This window comes from Ammospiza nelsoni, chromosome 12, assembly GCF_027579445.1.
Source record: "Ammospiza nelsoni isolate bAmmNel1 chromosome 12, bAmmNel1.pri, whole genome shotgun sequence".
NCBI classification, from domain to species: domain Eukaryota; kingdom Metazoa; phylum Chordata; class Aves; order Passeriformes; family Passerellidae; genus Ammospiza; species Ammospiza nelsoni.
The window spans coordinates 6,722,547-6,738,011 of record NC_080644.1 but is presented as its reverse complement, the minus strand read 5'-3'; the positions used below and the strand labels follow the sequence as shown (position 1 = coordinate 6,738,011).

The 15,465-nt window shown below is 52.5% G+C and overlaps 1 protein-coding gene across 3 annotated transcripts in view; it reads right to left on the bottom strand.

Annotated features, from left to right (window-relative positions):
* The window catches only part of ZNF512B (zinc finger protein 512B), a 29,987-nt gene that overhangs the window by 9,583 nt on the left and 4,939 nt on the right, over positions 1–15,465 (bottom strand). The window contains exons 3-13 of one of the 3 annotated variants that reach the window (XM_059480898.1): positions 15,317–15,396; positions 14,427–14,555; positions 13,905–14,077; positions 13,487–13,740; positions 12,627–12,698; positions 10,517–10,651; positions 9,080–9,204; positions 6,594–6,686; positions 5,714–5,812; positions 4,732–5,019; positions 3,970–4,161 (exon numbers count right to left, since the gene is read on the bottom strand). In XM_059480898.1, coding sequence (XP_059336881.1) covers positions 3,970–4,161; positions 4,732–5,019; positions 5,714–5,812; positions 6,594–6,686; positions 9,080–9,204; positions 10,517–10,651; positions 12,627–12,698; positions 13,487–13,740; positions 13,905–14,077; positions 14,427–14,555; positions 15,317–15,396 — 1,640 coding nt within the window. The remainder of the gene's footprint in view (positions 1–3,969; positions 4,162–4,731; positions 5,020–5,713; positions 5,813–6,593; positions 6,687–9,079; positions 9,205–10,516; positions 10,652–12,626; positions 12,699–13,486; positions 13,741–13,904; positions 14,078–14,426; positions 14,556–15,316; positions 15,397–15,465) is intronic. The other 2 variants (XM_059480900.1, XM_059480899.1) reach the window with 2 other exon arrangements.

Sequence of the window (15,465 nt, the reverse complement as noted above, 5' to 3'; positions counted from 1 at the left end):
GTGCCACGAGTCTGCAGGGCTCAGCCTGGCTCCTGCCTGCATTGCAGGGCCATTGTTTTGGGGGACAAACCCAAGCCAGCCTCTTCTGCTCTGGAATTTATCCTGGTTCCAGTATAAAACCTCAAGCCTGGAGATGACTTTTCCCCTTTAGCTTTATGACTGGCCTACAGCTGCCCCTTGCTCCAGATCCCTGGCACCCCACGACACCAAACTCCACAGGGACGTGCAAACTCAATGGCTGCCCCTACTGACACTGAGACCCCAAGCTGTGGGGAGGCAAATGGAATGTCCATGTATCCCAGAGAGGAGCTGTGCATCTATCCCTGTGTGGCACAGCTCCTGCCTGGGCTGCAGGAGCCCATCACAACCTCCAGCACCTTAAAGCAAGGAACCCCACCTCAAGCTCCACCAAGAAAGTGTCACACTGAAACAGTGGAATATCCACAGCATTTTCTCCCCTTCTGCCTTTTAGATGCCTCTTCTCTCTGCTCTAGGAGGTTGTTTCTCATGCCCCACTACATCCCAGAGCCCACTGCCATGAGCTGGGAACCTGCAGCCTCAAGGCTGCTCATGGCAGGCCACAGCCCCAGCAAAGGCCAGAGGAGGGTCGGCATCATCTTCACAGAGCTTCTGCAGAGGGGATTTTTCCCAGAAAAGCAGCAGGGGTGTGCCCTTCCCCATCTGACATCCCCAGCAAGCGGCTGTTGTGAAATACCCCATCTGTTTCAGCTTATCTGGAGGCAAATAAAGATCGGAGCAAGAAAATAAGACTCCAGTGTATATTTAGAAATGCTGGATTTGGTTAGCAGAGACCGAAGGCAGCGCAGGGCCTGGGATGGAGCAGCAATCGTTTATTCTGCTGCCATTGCTTTGGTGTGAAGGAATCCATCCTCCCGGGGAAAGGCGAACACATCCCACCACAGGCCACCAACGGCATCCAGAGCCAGCATCCCTCTGTCCCTGTCCCCGGCTGGGACTGGCTGCCACGTGGCCCCAGAGCAGGAGCTGCAGTGGGGCTGAGAACCCCTGTGTCCCATGGGCTTGTGCCTTTCCCTGGGAAAAGGTTTTGCTGCCTGGAAAAGGGATGGATAGCAGTGGCTTTCTTCATCAGCTTCCTTGAAATCAGCACTGACTGCTGGGACCATGGTGGGGAATCAGAGAGTTCAGGGATGGAGCTTGTCCTGTGTTGCAGGGAGTTTGGGTGTATCCGTCCACCTCTGGCTACAGACCTGAGCTGGGAAGCATTTGTACCTCTGGAATCCTGGAAATCCCTAGGGCTTGCTGAAAAGCGAAGGAGCAGCTGCAATCTGCTGACATCCCTGACATCCCACTTCTCTCCGTGTCCAGTACAGGCTCTGCAGGCCCAGCAGTGTGTTCCCAATGGCTGGGCACGACTCAGGGGGAAGAAGAGGTGGTGGTGGTGGTGTGGTGGCTTTTCTGGGAATTCCATCAGTTCCCACCAGTCCCATGGTCAAGGTGGACTGGTGTTTATCATCCTCCTGCTGCTCCAGTGGCTCTGGGCTGTCAGCTCCCTCAGGGAGGGCCACCACACACATGTGATGGGGTGGTGGCACGGGGACATGGGGACACTGCTGGCTTCTCTGAGCCTTCCATGTGACACAAAGCTGTCCCACAGGCAGTTCTGTTTTGGGGCCATAATGAGGTCAAACTGGGCACTTGCTGGGAGGTTTCTTTCTACCCCCTGAACTGAACCAACTTGTAAATGCAAAGCAATCCTGAGCAATGCAAACCGTGGCTGAGCAGAGCAGCTCAGAGCATGCTGAAGTCAGCAAGCTCCCACCAGCCTGCCTGGGCAGAACCTGCCTCCAACCTCCTCCCAGCATCGCTCATCGAGAAAAAATGTCATAGACTGAACAGATTATAAAGTGTTGTCAAGGGAACGTGACAGTCACTGCAAGACGTACCCAGAGGCACACGCACGGCTCTGTACGGATTCACCCACTACACTGACTTCCTCCAAAATCCATGGGGGATTTCATGCAGGGCCTGAGGTCTCTTGATCCTCCAACTCAAGAGCCTTGTTTTGCCATCTGGGAGCTGATCCAATTCCCCCCTTTCCCATCTTTAATGCAAAACTGCTTCTGCCAACCTCACAGCAATTCTTTGCTTTTTAGCACTGAGATGGGGCTCGGTTAAACTTAAACAATCAGGCTCTGAACACAAGAAATGTCTCATTAAAAAAGCCCACCAGCACTTCATGGAGCAATTACACCAGTGCTGGGACCTTTACGACGCCTTTGTCAGCCTGAGCATGTGCCCCTGCTCCAGGCCTGGGGTCCTGGCTGCTCCCTCAATTCAAAAAAGAAAATACCCAAAGTCATGAGTAAAGGGAACAATTCTAAGTGGAAAGAGAAGAATGCAAGAGCTGAGACAGGAGAGGGGAAAAGAGAGCAGCACACCACTTCTCCCACAGTATCTGAAATGAAACAGGTACTTTGGGCTCAGTTTTTAAAGTTATTAATGCATAGCAGCTGAAGTAATCTGGAAACCAAAAATGGCAACACCAAGCACTGGGGAAATAAAATGTTTGCAAGCAGTTCTGGCCCTGAAATGCCCAGCTCTGCCCCAAGGTGGATAGCAGAGCTGCAGCTGGATCCCCTTCTGCGCCAGTGCCTCACTGGGGTGCCAATGGAGGTAAAGAAACTACTGGTTTGTTTCTGTGCTGGTTTTCCAGCTGTCCACCACATGCAGACCAGAGGTGAGCCAGGCTTAGCTTCTCTGGGTCTCCGCAGGACCATGGTGGCACTTCTGCTGAGCAGACACAGGTGCCAGGACAGCATGGGACAGGCTATGGGAGCAGGAAGGCATTTTGGTGCAAGCTCTGCTCTCCTGCCACCCCTTTTCCTGGTGACCACCATCACTTCTCCAAGCTGGCTCTGAGACTTGGGCTGTTCTCGTGGGTTGGGGTAGGTTCTCTGGGCTGTGCCTGTTCACACTGTCCTGCTGCCCTCTGATCCTCACTTTCATCTTTGCAATGTGCCCAATATCTTGCCAGAGTGAATTTCAGCGCACTGGACAAGAGATGCCCAACTCTTCAGAGCAGGGAACAGGCCTGGCCCCTACCTGCAGAGTCACCTGCTCAGGAAACAGGCTGCACCTCATGTACAGACTCTGCATTGAGTCCTGGCAAACAAAAAGAACTATTCCCTCTCTTTTTTCCCTTTACACTGAAATGGTTTATGATTTACTGCTGTTTCATTCCTTTTACAATCCAGAAGGAGCACACCTGAGGGAATTTCAGCTTTAGTACACCCCCAGGAATAATCAAGCCCTCCCACAGGCAGAAGGGAGGTTTGGTTTAATGTGTACTCACTCCAATGCCTACAAAAAGCTCAAGCCTTTGGGGTCCTGTGCAAACCCCACAGCACTGCTGCTGAGCTCGGGGGGCTCAGTTCTGTCTCCACTCACTGTCTCTGCTCCCAGCAGCACTGCTCTGGGATGCTGCAGGCCTTTTACCTCCAGGAAAGCATCTCCCAGAAGTTAAAGAAAAGACGTGGAAGGGAGGGAATTCTGCCTGGGGCATCTTTGCTCTGTGACAGCACAAGGGAGATGGTTTCAGAGCTGATCTGCTCTCTTCACATGCTCCTCTTGGCTGCCAGCCTCTACTTCCCTCCTCAGCATGGACCAGAAATGACCTCCCACCCCAACACTCTCGGGGCCAGACCTTGATCTCTTCCCAGTGCACCTCTTCCTCAAAGGGCACAGCTGCCTGTGCTGGGAGCCTCCAGACCACAGCGGCTCAGCCTGCGCTGGGTGGGCTCTTCAGCAATAAATCTGCCATCACAGCTAATTAATTTAAGGCACAGCAAGTGAGACATGTGAACCCTCAACCAGCTGGGGCCGGGCTGGAATCCTGGAATCTCCGTGTGCAGCTGGAGCCAGGCTAGAATCCTGGGATCTCTGTGTACAGCTAGTGCAAAACCAAAAGCAGAACTAAAAGCTGCTCACCCGCTTTGTTTCAGGCACGAGGTCATCCTTCATCCTCCTTTTGGTCCAATCCCTGGCCAGCTCATCCTCTGCTATCTCCTGGAGGTGGAAGACGGCGACTTGGGCTGACGTCCGGCGGATGCGGCCGCTCGGGGTCCTCTCAAAATCCTCTACAGGAGCAGGCTCTGGCTTCACCTCTGGCTCCTCTGGAGGCTGCAAGAGAGACAGAGTCAGGGAGGGCATGACAAGAGAACAAGTGAGCTCTCCGGCCCAGGATGGGGATGCTGGGATTGGGGCTGTGTGTTTCCAGGCTTGCTTTGTGCCTCTGCCCTGGAGCATGGGAGCAAGGGGAGCACCCGCCTCCCTGAGCCCAGCAGCAGCCATAGGCTGTGTCCCTCCGTGCTCCCACGTGTATAAATGTCTCCAGTTATTAGATTTAGGGAGTGATTAGCGTTGGATGCACTGTCAGTAGGGATCAACACAACAGAAAGGGATGCTCCCCAGGGATAGAGCCTGCCACCCCAGCACTGGCAAGCAGCCGGCGCTTGTGAGGGAGCGGCCTGAGGTCTGGTTTTTTATTCCTGCACAGCATAGATGCAGGGTGGGCTGCAGCAAAGCCCTGTGGGCACTGGGGAAAGGCAATGCTGCTGGCCACTCCCATAAAACAGCATTTTTGGAGGGGTGGAGGAGGGTGCACCCTGTTCCCCCCAACACTGCATGGTACAACACACGTGCATGGTGATTTGAGGGCGAAAACAACACCGGCCCGACGGCTGCACCTGCCTTGCCCGGCCCGGCCCTGCCCGGCTCGGTCCTGCCCACGGGCTCCGCAGCTCTGCAGTCCCCCCCGGGGGGGGATGGCCCCGCTCCTCGGGCCGCGGGGGCCTCCGGGGGGCTCACCGAGGCCGTGTGCTCTGACCGCACGTGATAGTCGTGGCCAGCCTTGGATTTGTACTTCTTGCCGCAGTGTGGGCAGCTGAACACGGGCTTGTCGGCCTCGGCAAGCTGCTTGCCACACCGCTTCTGGTGGTACTGGTAGCCCATCAGGCTGGAGAAGTTGGCCACGCAGCCCTATGGAGATGGGGAGAACGCGAAGGTTAAGCAGGGTTGGGGTTTCACGTGGCCAAAAGGTTGGGGTGCCATTTCTCCAGGGAGGAACATTCCCGAGGAGCCCACTCTGGAGAGCAGCTCTGCCAACCCATCCTGTCCAAGTGCTGGGGAATTTGACAGTTCCCAAAGAGCCAGGCACAAGCACAACAGACAATGCCCTGGAGGGATGGGAGGAGCTGTCCCCGCCCCGGCACTCCCTGCCCCAACACACGGACAGAGCTCTCTGCACAGACACACAGCAGGCAGCGGGACGGGAAGGCACTGGGGAGGCGCTGCCTGAACGGAGAGCAAAGCACACCCGCGGGACAAACCTCTGCCACACGCCTCCCTTACCTGTTCGTGACTTGTCTGCAACCCGCTGGCTCTGCTTTTGGTGTGGTTTGGTTTTATGCTGTGCCCAGGACAGGCTGTGCTCCTTCCTGAGCTCAGGAGGCAGAACCTGCCCTCCAGCGCTCCTCAGTCTGCCCTGTGCCCACCCTCCTGCAGGGCTGTCCCATTGCTGGAGTGCACACTGGGACAGGGATTGGGACGGCTAAGCTAAGGTGGAAACGTTGAGCACATGCCAAGGGATGCCTGCAGAGTACATGTCCCCTTCTGCATGGGACTCTCTCCTTCCACTTTTTCACAGAACGAGAAACAAGAATTGTTCTCGTACCTCATTGGGGCATTTCAGTTTTCCCATCTGCTTTAGCACTTTCCTCAGCCTTTCCCGCTCTTCCTGTTCACCAAGTCCAGCGGTTTCCACAGGAACAGGCTGGAAACAAGGAAGTAACAGAAGCGACAGAGTCAACCATTTACTCATGTCCTCTGTGCCAGGAGTGGATGGTAAAGCCCTGCCTTGCAGGGAGCTGCCCTGGGCTGGAGGGAACCTCTCACTAGGAGAGCTGGATCTCCCACTGCTTCGTTGGTATGTGCTGGATCTGCTCAGGCCTTTCTTGTGATCACACCCAAAGGGCCAGCTGAGAAACCCAGGAGCAGTTCCTGCACAGAGGATTCACCAGCAAGACTGAAGAGCAGGAGGTTAAGGCAGAGGTAAAAGACAAGTCACAACTGGTAAGCATGGGACATGTAGAAATGTAGTTATGCCTTGCCCTGATATCTCAGAAATGTACAAAATTTATTCATGATAAATTTTGTGGCTGCTTCTCCCATGCACATTGAAGAGCTAAAGATCAGATTTTGAGATTTGTGCAAGGCAGAACCCATCAGTCCCAGATTTGCAGGCACAGTTTTGGAGGCAGAGCTTTGCCACTCAAAATCCACCTCACCATACTCACCAGATCTTCCCCATGCTGGGATCTGAAACCCTGTTTTATTTTTTCAGTCCTCTGCTCTACTTATCAGGATCAACAGGAGCCTAACTCACTACCAGAGGAGGAAGGGGGAAGGCCACCATCCAGGCTGAGCAGTGTGTGAAATGCTCCAAAGGTGGATCCCTCCTTTACAAAGATCATGGAGAGAGGACTTTTGATGGATGGCTTCCTCACCTGCATGGATAAAGGAGGCACAAGACGAGCACAGCCCAGCTCCCTTACCTTGCTGACGTGTTCAGCCATGGTGTGGTAATTCAGCCCAGCTTTGGACTTGAACTGCTTTTTGCAGTGCTGACACTTCAAGGCATCCTGCAGCTGAAGGAATTAAAGGCAAGTCACCAGACAGGCCACATCCTCCCAAGGGCTGCTGCTGGTCAATAACCCCATGGGTGGCTGTTGCTGGAGCTGTACCCCAGTGGTGGGACCCAGCAGGCAACATAGCACCCCTGTTTCCCATCCCAGGCCCTGCCTGCAGCTCACAGTTTTCTCTCTGCTGTCCAGGATACTGTTATCAAACCCACATGCCCCAATTTTTGGAAAACATTCGATTTTGGATTTAGATTTAAAGCCTCACTGGCTGAAAACATCTGGATCTGGCGTCTTACTCTTCCTGTTAAAGGGTTAGAGAGAGAAGAAGCTTTGATCTACCAATGCCAGTGGACTGTGCTCTGCAGTCCTGTTAAGTAAGACAGATCCTGGCATACAGTGCAATTTCTGGGTGCCTGGGCTGTGTGAAATTAAGGACACAATCACAGGAGGATATTTTCTACCTCTCATTGCCCTGCTGTTTGACCCAACTCGACCTCCTGAGTGTGTGGGGAAATGCATTAACTGCACACCCCAAGGTACAAGGGGCACTTGCACAGTGGGTGAACAGATCTTGGCTTTTACTGAGGCAGGGACCAGAATTTACTGGTTCAGGAGGTTCATGCTCTGGGCACCAGGAGACAGAGTATCTCGACAGGGAGCCAGTGCCCGGCCAGCCGTGGTCATTCCTGCTTCTCCTGCCAGATGATTGAAGGGAGAGTGGTGAAGGAGAAGCAAGACTGAACTAAAAGCTGAAGAGGCAATGAAGATGGATCTGCAAATCTCTCCTCATTGTGGAACTCCAGGAAAATGAAGAATAGACTCACTGCAGTCAATTGGGAGTGACTCATGGCACCTGCACTCCCATCAGTTAATCTTGTCCCAGACCCAAGCACTTCATCCTAACAAGGTGGATGCTAACAGCTCCTTGACCCATTACATGCCACTAGCAGCTAACCTGGGATTTACTCCTCTGGTCAACACTTAAAAACATACCATGTCCACATTCCAACAAGCCCTCCCACCTGGGATACCAGGAGTATATAACTGCCCTTGCCTCCTTCAGGCCCAAGCACGTTGCAACCCTCTTCATCCCTTATTTCCTTTCCAAAACCAAAGGAAACAAGTCCCTAAGCAGACTGCTTAGTGCAGACTGCTCCTTTTTCTTAATAAGAGTTTTGGGAGCCTGCACATCCTTTTTCCATTGTCCAGCTAAGGAATATATCAGTCATTAAAAAGAGGGGGTGCCTCAACCCCAGGCTGGCTCTGATAGGGATCCCACATGGCTGTAGCAGCAGGGTCTCACTCAGGTTGTGCCACAGGTTCATCTCAGAGATGGAATGCTGAGAGCTGGACCTCTGGTCACACACCTGGAGCTTAGGGACTGTCCTGTCTGGTTTCTGTGAAGCATCCCAGCTCCCAGAGCAGCACAGCCAGCTCTGGCAAGGACTCTCCCTCTCAGGAAGTGTGACACAACACCCACTCCAAGGGCTGGAGCCCGAGATCTTCAGCTGAATATAGGGCTGGCATATTTCCAGCAGAGAAGACACCGCTGACTGCTCCAGCAGAGCCCTGCTCAGCAGGTCATCTGGCTGTGCAGCCTGCACACAGCCAGCCTGGCCTGGGAGATGCTCCAAAGTGGAGGAAATATGACCAGTGATGGCCAGGATCCCTGCTCCACTGAGGCCAGGAGGATACTGGAGGCGGCAGGATTCTGTACGACTGCTGTAGGGTTTGGGAGGGAGAGCAGCCTCCCACTGCTGTATCAACAGCAAGGCAATGGCTGGGGAAGCATTTACAGCAAATGAATGTGGAATCAAAGCCCAGCCACATATTTTCAAAGCAGGAGGCATCGATCCCACGTTGGCTTTCTGTGGCGACGGCTCCGCCAGGTGACGGATGAAGATGTAATCCTGTGCTCTGATGGATGGTGGAGTGGCACAGAGACAATTTTTCACGGCACCATTACTGAACTCCTGCATCCTGACAGCCTGCCTGAGCACATCCAGGCTCAGACTCTCCCTGAGACACGCTCTCATGCAACCAGTTTATCTGGTCTGATACAGCACACAGTGAAACCCCACAGCCAGGGCTCCAGGGGAGGCCAGATTAGAGACAGCCCCAACAATCTCTCCAGCCTTAAAACTATTCCTTTAGCTACTAGAAATACCTGACTCTGTTGAGACACTGGGGCAAAGGGATTCAGAATTGCTGAGAATTAGTGTCCAAATCCCTCTGGGTCAATGCAAGCCAGCCAGCAAGCTGAAGATGACCAACAAGTGTTCTATCAAACACAGCTGAGAAAGGTTTTAGAAGCATCACTGCACATTTATGAGAGGCACACATACACATCCATTCCTCCCCAAAATCCATGTGTTTGACTGAATAAAGCAAGGCCTTACTTTCTGGCAGACATCCATGTGTTTCTTGAGTCCCACAATTGTTTTCCTGGTTATAACACTGCAGGTTGGACAGCAAACTTCCCCTTTCTCGCTGATCTCCCGCTGCCACTGGTCCTCGGGGTTTGCTGATGAGGGAGAGAAAGAGGTGTTACATCCAACCTGCCTCAGCTGCTTGATTTGATAAGTTGAAAAGCAGTGAAGTGGGAAAGTTCCTGATATTAAAAAAAGAGAGGCTCTCCCAGGCAAAGCCAAAACTGGACATGAACCATGCAGCACTGCCTCTCCCACTCTCCTGCAGCTGCCCAAGTAAACTGGGTCACTGGGTCAATTTTACATGGAGTTACCAGACCTGGTGATCTGGGGAAAGACCCAGGTCCTTCCAACCACTCTGGTATCCTGCACACTGGGAGTTATAAAAAGATGATGATGCCCCCAGCCACCTGATCCTGCCCTGCTTGGAATAACTTCCCCCTGCCAAGTGAAACAATTAGCGGGAGTGAAACAAAGGTGAGCGTCTCAGCTCCATCCGGATGTGTGCCTGGAAAGCTTCCCTGGCAATCCTCTTCTGACAGACACGGAGGAAGCTGGGGACTGCTGGCTTCCAGGCATCTGTTTATTTGAATGGCTGTGACTGGTCCTAAAAAAACCCAAAATAAGAGATATGTGGGGCCAAAAGCAGCTCCCAGGCCCAGAGTTCACACTGTGTTCTCAGCAGAGCAGCGCTGGCCTTCCAGCAAGGGAAGCCTGGGCTGAACAAAATCCGCCAAGTCTGTTTATTTGGATGCTCTTGCATGGCTGTGAGATCAGAGAGTCGTTTATTTGAATTTGAAAGCAGTGCAAGGCACTGCAGCTGTGTTTATCTTGCACATCCTGCGTTCCTCCTGCTGTCAGAGCTCTCAGGGAAAGCAAGCAACCTGTGCTGGGTGTAGGCTGCACCTCGAGGCTCAGGCAAGGAATAATTATGCTCACAGTTATGCACTGGTGTCATTCATGGGAATGATGTTAGAAAAATGCCATCATCACATGGGTCACATGCTGACTCACAGTGAAGCCAGGTGGAACTTGGCTCTTAACTCCCAGCACTTTCATCACATTGACCTGGCAGTGAACTGAAGGTAAGGTGCTCCTCAGGACGTCAGTTGTGGCACACCAATATTTTAGCAGCAGTGGCTGTTTCCTCATCTGTGTTATAGCTCAAAAGGGCAGGAGTTGTGTGCTCCTACCTCTGACTTTGTGCTGGTTCTCCTGACAAACCTGACAGAAAACTCACTCAACAAACAACCCGCTGGGCCAAGAGGGTGTGGGGACCACAAGCTGCAGGTGAAGGTGGGGATGGAGGCATCAAGGTAGGGACCATTCAGGCTTGGGGCAGTGCACAGAAAAGGAGCTAAACTGCACACAGAGCTGTTGCCTGTGCTTTGCCCCCACCAGCCTCACCTGCTGGTGGATGCACAGGTGTTTCCTTCTTCACACCAACTCCTGGAGGTTTCTTTTTCAGCTCCTCCATGCTGGCATTTCCCTCCAGCTTCTTGGCTCGATGAGCTTTTGCTTTGTCCTCTGCTTTGACAAGACCTGTAAAGAAAGAGGATTTTTGTTCACTACTTACTTTAATGCCTTCAGAGCAATTCACATTTAACAGGTAAAAAAATCTCTCCCTCTAAGCCAGGGACACTGAGCTGGCTGCATGTCTGCAAGGCTGTACATGTAGGCTCAGGTCCATAATTATGACAAGCAATATTCTAACAGCTTGTGGTGTTTTACAAACAGCATCATTTTCCCCAACACAAGTTTATGAACTATGGAAACTCTGTGGCAAAGTGAGGTAGGATGCCTCCAGCCAGGCAGACAGGCTGGGGTGAAGGGAATAGGGTGTTTTGCAAGAAACTGAAGGAGGGAATTGGAACAGCAAGTTCAGTGTGTAAAAGGGATGTTCCTGCTGATGTTCCTGCACTGGAAAGGCTGTTTAACTCCCCTGGATCCCCAAATCCTTCTGCAGCTCAGCCCCGTGCCTGAGTTTCCACAGAAGGTGCTGGAGGCAATGAGGTGACTACCAGGGTCAGATCCACATCCCCCTAAACCTGGGGTCTGTGACTCTTGCAAACCCAGGGTCTGAATGGAGACAGCACCCCATGACATGCTGGGGAACCCTTGTCTTTGGGCAGTGACTGCCACATGGAGCTTGGGGAGCACAGGCAGACCCCTGCCCCATCTTCACCTCCCATCTGAGGCACTGGGTCATGGGGACACCTTGTTCTCCAGGAACCAACAGCAGATGGTTCAGCCTCCAGCAGCGCCTCTGCGGGGAGGATAAGGGAAACAAGCCCAGACTTCCCAGGAGCCAGAGGAAAGGAAATCACAGAGACCACATCCAGCCTGCTTGTCAGTGTTCAATTCCTTCAAAGCCATTAGTGCCTCTCCCCTGAGTGCCTCATACTGGAAGGTGCTGCCTCCTGCAGTGCCTGGAAATCTGCCTCCTATTTCTCTGGCTGAACATATCTCATAGTCAGCCTGAATCTAGTTGCTCTCATTCCAGGGATGCTCCAGGATTTCCCCCTCCTTCCTGAGCCCATTTGGGTGTATTTATGGAGCATGACCAAAGTCTCACTTGCTCTTGCTTTGTCAGGCTGCAGCAGCCAATTCCTGGGCCTCCTCTCAGCAAACATCCCGGCAACATGTCTCCTCTGCCTTGGATTCATTCTCCTGAACGTGGGCGACCAGCCCAGGAGATGGAGGCTGAGGGATGGGTGCGTCACGAGCCGCTCTACGCAGCAGAGTTCCTTCCGACGCCGCTGGAAGCGCTGCGGCACGCAGCATGGTGGGATGCTGGTGAGGTGATGTTTCTCATATCTCACTGGTGTCAGCAGCTCGTTACTCTTGTGTTACACATGAACATACCCAGATCCTTTCCTCTGTCCCCTCATTTCCCAGTGCCAAGATCCAGAGCAGAGCAGACAGGGTTAATCAGTCCCAGCTCTGCTGCTGCTTTTCACTCCCTTTGTCGCAGACATCTTTTCATTAAAATCCTTTCAGGATTTTAATGAAAAGGATTTTTCCTGCTAAAGCTGAGAAGTTTCAGCAACAAAGTGTAAACAAGGGTTATCTGTTGCTGTGGAATGCAACAGGTAGATCTGTGATTAGTCTCTTGTAGATGTTTAGATTTTACTAACCACTACTGGCGGAGCTGCTCTCGCTCTCTGCCGAGAGACAGATCTTTGTTATTCATTCTTTCTTTTCTATTCTTAGCTTAGCTAGCCTTCAAAGAACTTTTCCTTCTATTTCTTTTTAGTATAGTCATAATGTAATATATATATCACAAAGTAATAAATCAAGCCTTCTGATCATAGAATCAACATTCTTGTCTCTCTCTCCTTGTGACCACCATCACACCCTTCATGGCTCTCTCATGGTAAAAAGTGCCAGCTCCTCCAGTGTGAGATCCTCAGGCTTTGGCTCCATCACAAGTAGCCCCTCCTTGGGGAAGGGACTTCCCTGCAATGCCCCGGGGAGAAGGTACAACCTACAGCTGCCCAGAGCTGTCCTGTATTACCTTTCAGTCCAAATGTCCCCGAGATGGATGGCTGCTCCCCCGTAAACTTCTTAGGAGTTTTCTGTTTCCTTCCTGACTCAAAAAAGAGAAACACAGAGAGAGATTTGGTCAAATAACTGTACTGCCAGGGGGATTCATCAGTCCTGGGGCATAGGGTGGGCACATACTCCGTGTTAGGAGTGGGTCAAAGGCTGCCAAATGAAGCACCCACCCACTAAACACCAACAGACTGCTGCTTCCCACTCCACAAAACCAGGATAAATCTGTTATTCAGGATTAATTCAATGAGTGAAAGTGGTGGCTCTGTCTAGTGCAAAAGCTAAGCAGCTCCCACATGTGGCTATGTGGCTATGGTGGTTTGCTTTGATGCTGCAAACAGTGGAAACCATAGTGGGGACAACCACTGCCCTACAGCAGGTCAGCAGGTCAGCAGTGGCCATGGACAGATAGAGACTCCTCACCCTGTCCCAATCCTTCAGGAAGATGGGTTTGCCAGAACCATCCTGGTTTAACCTCAAACACTCAGGACAGACAGGCTGACACAGCAGCTTGCTGCGCTGCCAGGAATTCAACCCATTTCCAATCCCATCATAGGATTGTTAAGGTTGGAAAGATCTCTAAGATCATTGAATCCAACCATCACACAGGTCCTTTAGAAATATTTCCACCACAGCTACAATGGGGTTTTAACTCCCACTGAAGCTGCAAGAAACTGGAGAGCAGGGCAAGTTATCAAGGTCTGGAAACAAGGCTTGGCCACCCCTTGGAATCAGAGACAACTCTCAGCAGTGTTGGCTGCAGCAGATCCCCTTCCCTTGGGACACCTTCTGAACCAGCGTAGCCCTGGGCTCTAATCTTACTGTGCTTCATCCTCTCGGGGTCTTCCTCCTGCAGGGAGGCCTGGCTGCCCCTCTGCTGCCCGACATCCTTGCCACTGGAGGATTTGGCCGTGGGGGTGGCAGCTGCCATGGCCTCAGCTGCTGCAATCTGGAACTCCTTGCTCTCCCGGCTCTCCGCCAGGCACTCGCCATTCTCCGCGTGCTCCTGGGCCATGGCTTTTTCCGTCTTTGCCTGTTTGGGATGGATGGTGGGGCAAGCTGAACTCTCAGCAGGTCTAGGGCAAAGCACAGAGGGCTTGTTTAAAGAGGGCTTGTTAGACAAGTGTCCTGACACCTCTCCCCCCTCGCCAGCCCAGGTTGTAGGAATGGAGGCAGGTATGTTCCCCTTCTCCCAACCATCCCTGTGCCACTGCCATGCAGCCCAGCCACAGCCTGGTACCTTTTCTTTCCACTGCTCTTCCCAATGGCCTTGGGCACTTTGTTTTCTGCTTTGCTGGTTGGCACTGGCCGGTCCAAGTGATTCCAGAGCCGATGCTTTTCCAGCTGGGTTTTGGAGGTGAAGGCAGCTTCGCAGTACGAGCATGAGTATGTCAGCTTCTCTGAGATTGCACCCTGAGAGGAGCAGGGAGAGACAGGTGAGCACAGATGTTAGATCACAAAAGAGAGGCTTTTTCTGACACAGGCATGAACATAAATCATGTGTAATACCCTTCTGCCCTTCCAAATGATTACCCAGAGTCCATGATCCCTCTGGGCCAGACCTCACATTGAGCTGCAGAGATCTCAGTTCCTCTCACACACTCACCTCATAAACTGCTCCTGGCCCACCTCTGCCCTCCCATTTCCTCGTTTTAATCTCATGTTTTTCCTGGTGTTTAAGGCCTGAGAGCAGCTTTACCCTGCAGATGGTAATGGAAGAGCCAGCCACTGGAAAGGACAGACAGTTCTGCAGTCTCCTTACCCCCTGGCAGCGCTGATAGTGGTACTTCAAGCCATAAATGCTGGGGAACTCCAGCCAGCAGCCTGAATTGGGACATTTCACCCTGGAGTGGGCTTTGAATTCGTCCTTCCACTGGTTCATCAGGGGGAGCTGGGAACAGGAAAAACAAGAGCTAGCTGAGTGAAGAGCACCCTGTGCCTGTGTGTGTGCTGATGCATCCCAAAGGAGCTGGGAGGACACATGGGACCTCTGATCATTCCCATCCATCCTTTCCACCTTCCACCACCAGTCATGAAGAGGACCCCAGGGATGTGTTTCAGTGTATCAGTGCTCACTCCAGTGAGAGCTGCTGGGACAGATGCTGCAGGCTCCACAGGCTAATGGTTCCTGCTGAGGCTTTACCTTGCCGTGCTTCCCAGAGCACACACACACTCCCTACCAGGCTGGGGAATAAATCAGGCCTGAAGTCACCTGGCTGATTTAATCACCCCACATTTCATCTAGTCCATAAATCACCCCATGCCCCTGCTCTCAATCCAAACTGCTCCATGTGTTGTCCATGCTACCAGGCAGGAATTAAACTGCACAACTCTGCAGGGAATAAATCACTCCCTTGCCATTGCTGCTGGCTCATTAGCCAAGCCTGACATGGCTGTGATAGGATCCAGTCATCTGGACATGGCCCTGGGAAAGCAAGGCTGGAAAGGGGTACAGCTCCTTAACCAGGGCTTTGGAAAGTAATGGGTGCCTGCATGTAGGGGTTGAGGGACCAAGATCTTGCTCAGCCCAAGACAAGGCTGCTCTGAAGATTGAACCACAGTGGAATAGGGCTGGCTGGAGTGTACAGTGCAGGGCATGTCAGATGGAGTGAAGCAGGGAGGGCTCAGGGACTGGAGTGTGTGAGGTCTTACAGGGATGTCTTTCAGCGCCTGGTTCTCAGCCTTGGGTCTTCCTTTCTTCCTGCCTTCAGTTTTGTCACTGGTTGCATTTCCTGCAAACAGACACAGCACAATCACCAGCTGTGCCAGAGGAGCCACTGTCCCAATAATTCTGCTGCCCA